This window comes from Bos indicus, chromosome 13, assembly GCF_029378745.1.
Source record: "Bos indicus isolate NIAB-ARS_2022 breed Sahiwal x Tharparkar chromosome 13, NIAB-ARS_B.indTharparkar_mat_pri_1.0, whole genome shotgun sequence".
In the NCBI taxonomy this organism is placed as follows: domain Eukaryota; kingdom Metazoa; phylum Chordata; class Mammalia; order Artiodactyla; family Bovidae; genus Bos; species Bos indicus.
The window spans coordinates 64,819,903-64,832,215 of record NC_091772.1 but is presented as its reverse complement, the minus strand read 5'-3'; the positions used below and the strand labels follow the sequence as shown (position 1 = coordinate 64,832,215).

Here is a 12,313-nt window from a genome sequence, read left to right as displayed (position 1 = left end):
ATATCAGGACTACATGATAAACTAAGGCTTTGGAAACACGAGGGCACTAAGGCTGTCACCAGTATACCAGCTCCAAGTAAATATAATATGCCTAGCCACTGTTAACAGAGAAGGCAATGGCACCCCACTCCAGTACTCTTGCCTGGAAAATCCCATGGATGGAGGGCCTGGTGGGCTGTAGTCCATGGGGTCGCTAAGAGTTGGACATGACTGAGCGACTTCACTTTCACTTTGAAAACACAAGTAGGCTTACCCAGCTGGAACTTGAACTAAAGTTTCCCAGCTCCCTATCCTGGGGAAGGGGTAGATGAAGGAGGTGAAAGGAAGGGAAGGATCTCTGACCTGCCCATTGATTTCAGGCCAACTTTGATGAGGATGAAATGGATGACCCTGGGGATTCAGGTAAGAGATGGGCTTTCTCCCTTTTCCTCTTTCTGTCTCCCTCCCTTTCCCAACACCATGCTTCTTTCTTTCTCTCTTTTTAAGATTTATTTATTTATTTTCGGCTGTGCTGGGCCTTCGTTGCTGTGTGCAAGGCTTTCTCTAGTTTCTGGGGGCTCCTCTTTCTCGTGGAGCACGGGCTTCTCATCCTGGTGGCTCCTCTCGTGGAGCACGGGCTTCTCATCCTGGTGGCTCCTCTCATGGAGCACGGGCTTCTCATCCTGGTGGCTCCTCTCGTGGAGCACGGGCTTCTCATCCTGGTGGCTCCTCTCGTGGAGCACGGGCTTCTCATCCTGGTGGCTCCTCTCGTGGAGCACGGGCTTCTCATCCTGGTGGCTTCTCTTGTGGAGCATGGGCTTCTCATCCTGGTGGCTCCTCTTGTGGAGCGCGGGCTCTAGGCACATGGACTTCAGTAGTTGCAGCGTGGGGGCTCAGTAGTTGTGACTTGCAGGCTCTAGAGCGCGCAGGCTCAGTGGTTGTGGTGCACGGGCTTAGTTGCTCCACGGCACGTGGGATCTTCCCGGACTAGGGATCAGATCTGTGGCCCCTGCATCGGCAGGTGATTTTTAACCACTAGATCACCAGTGAAGCCCCACACCAGTTTCTAATGGGGCATTTCTGCTATTCCCAGATGGGATTCACCCCATTTCTGTGGATGGGGAAGCCCACGACCAGAGTGAGCCTGAAGTCAAAGGCCTTGTATCCCAGAAAAAAGCACTCACCACTCTCAAGGTAACTGGGTCTTGGGAGAGGGAATTTTGCTCCCATTCTGAGACATCGGGCTGTCACTGAGGCCCTTGCCTTTCAGATTTACAACACCTCCCTGGAGGAAGAGTTTAACCACTTTGAAGACTGGCTGAATGTGTTTCCCCTGTACCGTGGGCAGGGGGGTCAGGGTGGAGATGGAGAGGATGAAGAGTCTGGAAAGCTTGTGGGCAAGTTCAAGGTATGTTTGGGGGAGGAATGCGAGACCAGGGAGCACAGACAGGGATGCAGGAGGAAGTCTCTCTTAGCAGTGTTTTTTCTGCTCCCCACTCCCATCCCACCCAGGGCTCCTTCCTCATTTACCCAGAATCAGAGGCAGTGTCCTTCTCTGAGCCCCAGATCTCCCGGGGAATCCCACAGAACCGGCCCATCAAGCTCCTGGTTAGAGTATATGTTGTAAAGGTGAGCATCCGTTGACCCTGCACGCCTCTAAGTCGAACAAAGGTAATGTACACAAAACCTACAGACAGAAGGGATCGGAGTCCAGCTTTTTCACTTTTCAGGTGGGAAATCTTAGGCACAAAGTTAAGAGACTCCCCAAGGTTACACAACTTGCTCATGGCAGAACCTGAATTTACTGCTTAGATCTTCTGACTCCTTATTTGTAGTTCTAGTCTCATATTAAAAGAATGGGGAGAGTAATTCCAGGAAGAGCACAACCCATAAAGCTTCGTGATGGCCTCCCACCAAAGCCTTTGTACAGGTCTTCCCATTGTTGCAGGATTTTTTTTTACTTAAAAAAAAAAAATCAATCATTGAATGAATTAACTACTTTTGGCTGCCCTGGGTCTTCATTGCTATGCGAGGGCTTTCTCTAGTTGCGGTGAACAGGGGCTACTCTTCGTTGCAGTGCACAGGCTTCTCACTGCGGTGGCTTTTCTTGTTACGGATCACGGGCTTCGGTAGTCACAGCACGTGGGCTTAGGTGCTCCGTGGCATGTGGGATCTTCTCGGACCAGGGATTGAACTTGTGTCCCCTGGATTGGCAAGTGGATTCTTAACCACTGGACCGTCAGGGTTTTCACTCAGCAGGGCCCTGAAGTTTCCTTAAAGGCATCTCAGAGAATGAAGGGAGTGAGGGGGTTGCTACACATTTACTCCCAGCACAGAACAGATGCTGTACTTTTATCTAGTTTAAATATAGGGATTCTAAGGTGTAATTTAAAGAAACATTCTGTGGCACTCTTCTGCCATAATCTAAGCATCCTAGTGCATACACTAGATAATGTGAATTACTTGGCTGTTTTTCCTTTAATGTTTCATAGGCAGGGCAATACAGTATGTTCTGTATCTAATTATAATGGCTTATTTTCTGTGAACAGTTTTCTTTTTGTTTTTTGTTGTCTCTAGCCCTGAATACAAGCTGTAAAGAGGAACAGCTTTGCATCACCTATGAACTGTGTAACTTTGGGCACAAAGCTTTGCTTTTTTAAAAAAGCATTTTTATTTTGGTTTTTTTTGGGCTTAGCTGGGTCTTCATTGCAGCGTGCAGGCTTCTCTAGTCATGGTGCAAGGGTGACATGTAGGATCTAGTTCCCTGACCAGGGATCAAATCTGGACCTCCTACATTGGGAGTGCAGAGTCAGCTCCTGGACCACCAGGGAAGTCCCACTATGCTTTGTTCTGGGACTCAGTATCCTGATCTGTCTACAGGCAGGTAAGATATGCTGTCTTCAGAGCAATTGGAAAATCAAATGAGATGATGCATCAGTAACTTGGTCTAGTTTGTTAGACTACTAGTAGACTAGACATACTAGTTTGGTAATTATCCTTATTTTATAGGTGTTTTGGTACCTGTGGAAAAGTCCAGACTCCCTTGGCCCACTCCCCTCTTCCTTCTGCTCCCACTTCCCGTATCTCAGTCCCAACAGTACATTCATCCTAGACAATAGGAAAGAAGGTCCTTTCCCTTCTATTTATTTATTTATTTATTGTTTTTCAAATTTTGGCTACACTGGGTATTCATTGCAGTGCTTGGGCTTAGTTGCCCCACGGCATGTGGGTCTTAGTTCCCTGACCAGGGATTGAACCCCGCATAGCAAGGTAGATTGTTAACCACTGCAGCACCAGGGAAGTACCTCCCTTCTATTTATATCATAAAACACCTGTTTCCTGAAGTCTCTGGAGACCTTGCAGTCATCTGGACCTTCTGCTTCTAACAGTATTGCAGCATAGATGGTCTGAAATAATTTCCTGACATAATACATCTAGAAATACTAGATAAACAGTCTTTTATACAAATGCTAAACTCATAAGAAGGGGAATTCTCAATGGCCAAATGAGGAAATGGCAGGAATCCCTGAACAAGCCCTGAAGTCAGATTCTCTTGAGAAGATTTCTCCATATCTGGACCCCAAGCCTTAGGTTCTAATACCGAACATCCTATACAAAGTGGGAGACACAACTAAGAAACTTGCCTAAAGCAGGACCCAGGAAGGGCTCTACTGTCAGCGAAAGGTAGTCAAGAGGAAGCCCACCCACTGGAAAAGGAGCCTGTAAGGTAAATGGTCTGTGTTAGCCTCTGTTCCAACTGGGTGAAACACAAAAAATACTTTTCCTGAGGATTTAGTATTAGAGTTTTGCCCTCACATTGATTTAGGACTTGAATTTTTTTTTTAATGTATTTCTTTACTTGGCTGCGTCAGATCTCAGTTTCGGCATTCGGGATCTATGTTGTGTCACGGGGCATCTTCGTGTTGTGATACAGACTCTAGTTGTGGTGCACGGGCTCAGTAGCTGCAGCTCACCGGCTGAGTTGCTCTGCAGCGTGTGGGGTCTTAGTTCCCCAATCAGGGATCCAATCCATGTCCCCTACGTTGCAAGGTGAATTCTTAACCACAGGACCACCAAGGAAATCCCTAAGACTTGAGATTTTATTGTCTGCATAATCCAGAAAACTCAAAGCTGAGAAATCGGCTTAAAGTGGTTCCAAATCAGGCTTTACAGACTCCAGAGATTTAGACAACCAAATTTGGGTTCACAATCCCAAATAACAATCTATATAAGAAAACAATCATCAGGAAAAATTGTGAGAAAGAAATAACACAAAGAAGAATTAGATCTCTAAAGGCTTTGGATGTTAGAGTTTTCAAATATTAAAATACAAAACAGCTGTTTAAAATGATTTCACAGGCAGAGAACAAAAGGCTATAGAAATTGACTGGGCAGGACTTCCCTGGTGGACTAGTGGCTAAGACTCTGCTCTTCCAATGCAGAGGGCCCGGGTTTGATCTCTGATCAGGGATCTAGATCCCACAGGCTGCAATTAAGACCCAGTGCAGCCTGGTGAACTATGGACGGAGGTTCGTGACATTGTACAGGAGGCAGGGATCAAGACCATCCCCAAGGAAAAGAAATGCAAAAAAGCAAAATGGCTGTCTGAGGAGGTCTTACAAATAGCTGTGAAAAGAAGTGAAAAGCAAAGGAGAAAAGGAAAGATATAAGCATCTGAATGCAGAGTTCCAAAGAATAGCAAGGAGAAATAAGAAAGCCTTCTTCAGTGATCAGTGCAAAGAAATAGAGGAAAACAACAGAATGGGAAAGACTAGACATCTCTTCAAGAACATTAGAGATACCAAGGGAACATTTCATGCAAAGATGGGCTCGATAAAGGACACAAATGGTATAGACCTAACAGAAGCAGAAGATACTAAGAAAAGGTGGCAAGAATACACAGAAGAACTGTACAAAAAAGATCTTCACGACCAAGATAATCATGATGGTGTGATCATTGACCTAGAGCCAGACATCCTGGAATGTGAAGTCAAGTGGGCCTTAGAAAGCATCACTACGAACAAAGCTAGTGGAGGTGATGGAATTCCAGTTGAGCTATTTCAAATCCTGGAAGATGATGCTGTGAAAGTGCTGCACTCAGTATGCCAGTAAATTTGGAAAACTCAGCAGTGGCCACAGGACTGGAAAAGGTCAGTTTTCATTCCCATCCCAAAGAAAGGCAATGCCAAAGAATGCTCAAACTACCGCACAATTGCATTCATCTCACACACTAGTAAAGTAATGCTCAAAATTCTCCAAGCCAGGCTTCAGCAATACGTGAACCATGAACTTCCAAATGTTCAAGCTGGTTTTAGAAAAGGTAGAGGAACCAGAGATCAAATTGTCAACATCTGCTGGATCATCAAAAAAGCAAGAGAGTTCCAGAAAAACATCTATTTCTGCTTTATTGACTATGCCAAAGCCTTTGACTGTGTGGATCACAATAAACTGTGGAAAATTCTGAAAGAGATGGGAATACCAGACCACCTGACCTGCCTCTTGAGAAACCTATATGCAGGTCAGGAAGCAACAGTTAGAACTGGACATGGAACATCAGACTGGTTCCAAATAGGAAAAGGAGTACGTTAAGGCTGTGTATTGTCACCCTGTTTATTTAACTTATATACAGAGTACATCATGAGAAACGTTGGGCTGGAAGAAGCACAAGCTGGAATCAAGATTTCTGGGAGAAATATCAATAACCTCAGATGACACCACCCTTATGGCAGAAAGTGAAGAGGAACTAAAAAGCCTCTTGATGAAAGTTAAAGAGGAGTGAAAAAGTTGGCTTAAAGCTCAACATTCAGAAAATGAAGATCATGGCATCTGGTCCCATCACTTCATGGGAAATAGATGGGGAAACAGTGGAAACAGTGTCAGACGTTATTTTTTGGGGCTCCAAAATCACTGCAGATGGTGATTGCAGCCATGAAATTAAAAGACACTTACTCCTTGGAAGGAAAGTTATGACCAACCTAGATAGCATATTCAAAAGCAGAGACATTATTTTGTCAGCAAAGGTCCATCTAGTCAAGGCTATGGTTTTTCCAGCAGTCATGTATGGATGTGAGAGTTGGACTATAAAGAAAGCTGAGCACCGAAGAATTGATGCTTTTGAAGTGTGGTGTTGGAGAAGACTCTTGAGAGTCCCTTTGACTGCAAGGAGATCCAACCAGTCCATCCTAAAGGAGATCAGTCCTGGGTGTTCATTGGAAGGACTGATGTTGAAGCTGAAACTCCAATACTTTGGCCACCTCATGCGAAGAGTTGACTCATTTGAAAAGACCCTGATGCTGGGAGGGATTGGGGGCAGGAGGAGAAGGGGACGACAGAGGATGAGATGGTTGGATGTCATCACCGACTCGATGGACATGGGTTTGGGTGGACTCCAGGAGTTGGTGATGGACAGGGAGGCCTGGCGTGCTGCGATTCATGGGGTCTCAAAGAGTCGGACATGACAGCGACTGAACTGAACTGCAGCCAAATAAATAAATAATATTTTAAAAAATTTGCTGGGCAGTTTTGAAATAAGGGCTTCCCTGGTGGCTCAGCTGGTAAAGAATCCACCTGCAATGCAGGAGACCTGGGTTCGATCGCTGGGTTGGGAAGATCCCGTGGAGAAGGAAATGATTTCCCACTCCAGTATTTTGGCCTGGAGAATTCCATGGACCACAGTCCATGGAGTCGCAAAGAGTCAAACATGACTGAGAGACTTCTACTTTCACTTTTCACTTTCCCTTTGAAAATAATAAAATTTCTAAAGCTGGAATCCCATTAAAAATCAAATGTCATTTTTTGTTTTATTTTTTAAATTTATTATTTATTTTGGCTGTGCTGGGTCTTCTTTACAACATGTTGTACTTTGCAACATGTGAGCTTAGTTGCAGTATGTGGGATCTTAGTTCTCCAACCAGGGATTGATCTTGGGCCCCCTGCATTTGGAGCGCAGAATCTTATCCACTGAACCACCAGGGAAATCCCCAAATCAAATCTTATTAAATGCACATACATAGCAGAATGGGTGAATAAACTATGGTAAGTCCACACACCAGTGTACCATGCAGCTGTAAAAAAGAATGAAGAAGATCTTGAACTGAGATGGAGTGATTTCCAAGACACGGTATAAAGTGAAAAAAGCAGAATGCAAAGAATACCTACAGGGTGCTGCTCTCCATGTAAGAAAGAAAAAGATCCAAGGAATTTACATAGTTGTTCCTCTGTGCACCAGAAATACCAGAAGAATAAACTAGAAACTAAAGGGGCTGGTTTACCTAAAGAGTATGGATGGTTAAAAGTGGAAAGAAAGCGAGAATGCAATTCAAATGGTGTGGTGTGTACTATAAGCCAGGCACAAGGCTAAGGGTTGCTACCCTGGAATTAAAAAGCTAATTCTAAAATTTCCATGGAAGAACAAAATACCAAGAGTAGTCAAGACAATTTTGAAGGACAATGTAGGAAGACAAGAATTCTTATAAGCTATGGTAATTAAGGCAGTGTGGTTTTGGCATGGGAACAGATGATTAGGCCAATGGGACAGGGTAGAAGTTAAAAAAAAAAACAGACACAGATGGGAATTCCCTGGTGGTCCAGTGGTTAGGACTCCATGCTTCCACTGCTGGGAGTCCAGGTTTGATCCCTGGTCGGGGAACTAAGATCCTGCAAGCTGTTCATCTGACAAAAAGAGGAAAAAAAAAAAAAAAAAACAGACATAGAAATTTACACCAGAGTTGGCACCGCAGATCATTTGGGGGGAAAACGAGACTGTTCTGTAAGTGGTCCCATGAAGATGGATTATTTGTGTGGAAAAAATAAAATGAAATTCCTAACTTGTAGCATCCACAAAAAAATCCAGCCAAATCTGATATTTGATTGTGAAAAGCGAAACTATAAGGAAATATTAAGATATCTTTATGATCTTGGGTGGGGGGAAGTTTTCCTAAATTAGGAAAAAAATAATACATGTTGACTCCATTCAGACTAAACTTCTAGGCATCCATAAACATGTTCGATTAAATGACAGCCTAAACACAGGCTGGGTCAGATATTTACCCTATGAATAATCAATAAAGTATATAAATAAATAAATAAATAAAGCAATATACTTAAGTAACTCCTACAAATCTGTAAGAAGACCAAAAAGAAAAATTGAGAAAAAAATATGAAAAGGGAATTAACTGAAGAAGAAATTCCAGTGATCAATAAACATATTAACAAGTCTTACAACTTAGGACTCCCCTGGCGGTCCAGTGGTTAAAACTCTGTGCTTCCAATGCGGGGGTGGCGGGTACGGGGTGGGAGGTGGTGAGGGTTCGATTGATCCCACAGGCTGCCCAGGAACTAAGATCCCACAAAGAAATAAAAGAACAACAACAAAACCTGCACCTTAACTGTAATCTGACAGGCAAATAATTGAAACCATCAGAAATTTCCCTCCCTTTGATTGGCAAGATTAGACCGGGGAGGGGCAGCTGTAGAACTACCGCAGTGCTGGTAGAAGGAGGCATTAGTTCTCTTTGCTGCTGCAACCAGTTACCACATACTTACCATCTATCATCTTACTGTTCGGAAGAGCAGAAATCCAAAACAGGTTGCACTGGGTTGAAATCAAGGTGTTGGCCCAACTGCTTTCCTTCTACAGGCTCTTGCAAACAATCATTTACTTGTCTTCTTGACCTTCTACAGGCAGCCTGTGTATCTTGGCTCATGACCTCTTCCTCCATCTTCAAAATCAGCAGTGTAGCACCTTCAAATCTCTCTCCCTGACTCTCTCATCTCCCTCTTTCACTTATAAAAACCTTTGTGATTATATTGGACTCACCTGGATAATCTAGGCTACTTCCTTCATCTTGTGATCTTTAATCGCATCTGCAAAGTCTCTTTTACTATGTAATGTAAGATATTCATAGGTTCAGGGATACTTGGATATCTTGTGGGGTGATTTATTCTGCCTGCCACCGAATGTAAATTGTTATAACAACTTTGGAGAACAGTTTGTAGTAAGATGTACAATATGTTGTCAAATGGAAGATTCTCATAGCCAATACCCAGTAATTATGCTTCTAGATAAAATCTTAGAAAAATTTTCATATAATGTGTCTAAGAAAGCATATATGTTCATTCTAGTATTATTTGTAATAATAAAAAATTTAGAAATAACCTATGCTATGCTATGCTATGCTAAGTCACTTCAGTTGTGTCCGACTCTGTGCGACCCCATAGACGGCATCCCACCAGGCTCCTCCGTCCCTGGGATTCTCCAGGCAAGAACACTGCAGTGGGTTGCCATTTCCTTCTCCAGTTCAGGAAAGTGAAAAGTGAAAGTGAAGTTGCTCAGTCGTGTCTGACTCTTCACAACCCCATGGACTGTAGCCTACCAGCCTCCTCCGTCCATGGGATTTTCCAGGCAAGAGTACTGGAGTGGGTTGCCATTGCCTTCTCCTAAAGTGTTCCTAAATAGGAGAGAGAGTGTGTGTGTATCAGTCATATAACAAATACTACAGTTAAACTGAACGAACTACAGTAACATGTGTCAATAAGGATACATCTCCCAACAGAAATTTGGATGAAGTAAGCAAGTTTCATGATTTCCAGTTTGTGGAAGGTGGCACCAATGGGGCATTTCCCCTTCTTTTTCCTGAAAATCACCCCCAAACAAGAACAATTAACAAAAAATCTGAGTTCCAGTTATGCTGAAATCAGAGCCTTAAAACTGCAACCACCAGGGCAGCTGAAGAGCCTCCAAGAGCTGTGCAGATAGAGTCATGTGCATGAAGGAAGGGAGAGAGGACATCACTCATCAGAGCTCAAGGTCAGCAGAGTCTGTGTCTCAAGAGGGAAGAGCACACCCTGAGGATTAAAGCTAGCATCACTCACCAAAAGCTAAAAATGCTGGATCAAATTTTAAAGACATCTTAAAATTTTTTTTTAAAAATTCATTGAATCATAGCTGATTTACAATGTTGTGTTAATTTCTGATGTAAAGCAAAGTGATTCAGTTATACATATATATACATATATATATATATATATATATATTCCTTTTCATGTGTCCATTATGGTTTATCACAGGATATTTAATACAGTTCCCTGTGCTACACAGTAGGACCTTGTTTATCCATCCTACATATAATAGTTTGCATCTGCTAATCCCCAACTCCCAACCCATCCCTTCCCCACCTGCTCCCCCTTGGCAACCACAGTCTGTTCTCTATGTCTGTGAGTCTGTTTCTGTTTCATAAATAAGTTTGTTTGTGTCATCTTTTAGATTCCACATATAAGTGATATCATATGGTATTTGTCTTTCTCTTTCTGACTTACTTCACTTAATATGGCAATCTCTAGCTCTATCCATGTTGCTGCAAATAGCAGTATTTCATTATGTTTTTATGCTGAATCGTATTCCATTGTGTGTGTATATATATGATATATATATATATGTGTGTATATCATATCTTCTTTATCCATTCATCTGTCAATGGAAATTTAGGTTGTTTCCATGTCTTGATTATTGTGAATAGCACTGCTATGAACACACGAGTGAATATATCTTTTTTGTTGTTCTTATATTTTCTCTATTTCTTTTTGGCCATGCCAAGAGGCATGCAGGATCTTAATTCCTTGACCACGGATCAAACCTTTGCTCCCTGTAGTGGAAGCAAAGAGTCCCAACCACTGGACTGCAGGGAATTCCCTGTATCTTTTTGAAGTGCAGTTTTTTTCTGGGTATATGCCCAGGAGTGGGATTGCTGGATCATATCGCAACTCTATTTTCAGTTTTTTGAGAAACTTTCAGACTTCAAAAACATCTTTTAAATGCAATGCTGAGCTTCCAAGAAAGTACGAGATTTTTAGAGTAGAAAAAAACCCAAAGTAAAAGCAGGAACTGCTTTAAAATGCACCCACGGTTTTGTTATTATCCGCGTATGGTGAAGCTGACAGATCAGATGGCTGCCATTGAAAAGACTGTTGTTTGTTTCAGTTTTCTAGAGGTGGGGCAGGCTGTGCCTTGCAGGGTTACCCAGGAAACATGAGGCCAGTCCGAAGGCAGAAGGAACAAGGGAAGTGTGAGGGCCAGAGCCTTTGTTGTGCATGTTTTTTTTGTTTTTGTTTTTGATGGAAAGACGGGGCAAGGCAGCATAAGCAGGTTTATGACTGGCTAGTTTGAATAATTCCTATAGGCTTTAGGGTACAGGAGTTGTCTCGCTGTCTCTAGCTGTCTGAACCTGGACGTGGGGATGATAAAAGCAGAGGAATATTACTTTCTGGAGTAGAAAGGCCAGATAGAGGAGGTGGTTGGATGTTGTATGGGGTCTGGATTAGTTGGTTTGTATATGAAAAGTACTCTGGCAAATATGTTGCTTGCTAACTCTGGGAATTAGTAGCCTTGGCAGGGGCAGTCTCTCCAGCGTCAGTACAGCCCCAGATACCAGAGCATCAAGAATACAGAAAATCAGACTGGTGGTCCAGTGGTTAAGAATCTGTCTGCCAGTGCAGGGGACACAGGGTTCGATCCCTGATCCAGGAAGATTCCACATGCCTTGGGGCAACTGAGCCCTCCACCACAACTCCTGAGCTCCAGAGCTGGGGAGCCATAACAAGAGAAGCCACCACAATGAGAAGCCCACGAATCACAATAAAGAGTAGCCCCTGCACAGCCAAAAACAAATAAAAGAATACAGAAAACATGGAAGTGTAGCTAATACAGGAACTAAGAGAAAAGGAGCGGTAAAGCAGGCTTTCACCCCACACTCACTGCTGACTGGAGAGACCTCCTCTTCCTCATGCCAGGCAGTGAGGACGGAAGATGAAATCCCAGGGCCACCTGGAGCCCCCCCACCTACACCTTCAGCATAAGGATGAACGAAGATAGAAACTTGCAAGTCAGAAGGAGACACCAAGGCAGCTTGCCTGCCTTAACCCTGGCATTGGTTAGAGGGGAAAAGTCTCCCTAAGCATCCACGACCACACGCTGCCTTCGCACCTCTGGTGTGATCCCCACAACCTCAGTTAGAAGATTTCATTCATCATTTACCTGCTTCTTGTTTTTGGTTGCCATGGGCCTCTGTTGTTGCGAGAGGTCTTTCTCTAGTTGAGGCGCACAGGCTCCTCATTCTGGTGGCTTCTATTGTGGAGCGTGGGATCTAGGGCAAGGGCTTCAGTAGTTGCAGCACTCAGGCTCAGTAGTTGCAGCGTGTGGGCTCCAGGGCTCCAGGGCTTGGAGGATTTAATTTAAAGTGGCTGCAGGTTGGTAGTTTGCCTAGGGAACTGGCAGAGTGAAAACAAACCCTCTTTGGCAGAGAACACCCACAACAAGCCCTCAGCATGAGTCATACCA

The 12,313-nt window shown here is 43.6% G+C and overlaps 1 protein-coding gene across 1 annotated transcript in view; it reads left to right on the top strand.

The window, feature by feature from the left end:
• Window positions 1-12,313, top strand: part of LOC109567403 (fer-1-like protein 4) — a 37,186-nt gene that overhangs the window by 16,415 nt on the left and 8,458 nt on the right. The window contains 4 exon segments of the mRNA XM_070800668.1: window positions 360-402; window positions 1,073-1,173; window positions 1,250-1,387; window positions 1,492-1,608. Coding sequence (XP_070656769.1) covers window positions 360-402; window positions 1,073-1,173; window positions 1,250-1,387; window positions 1,492-1,608 — 399 coding nt within the window.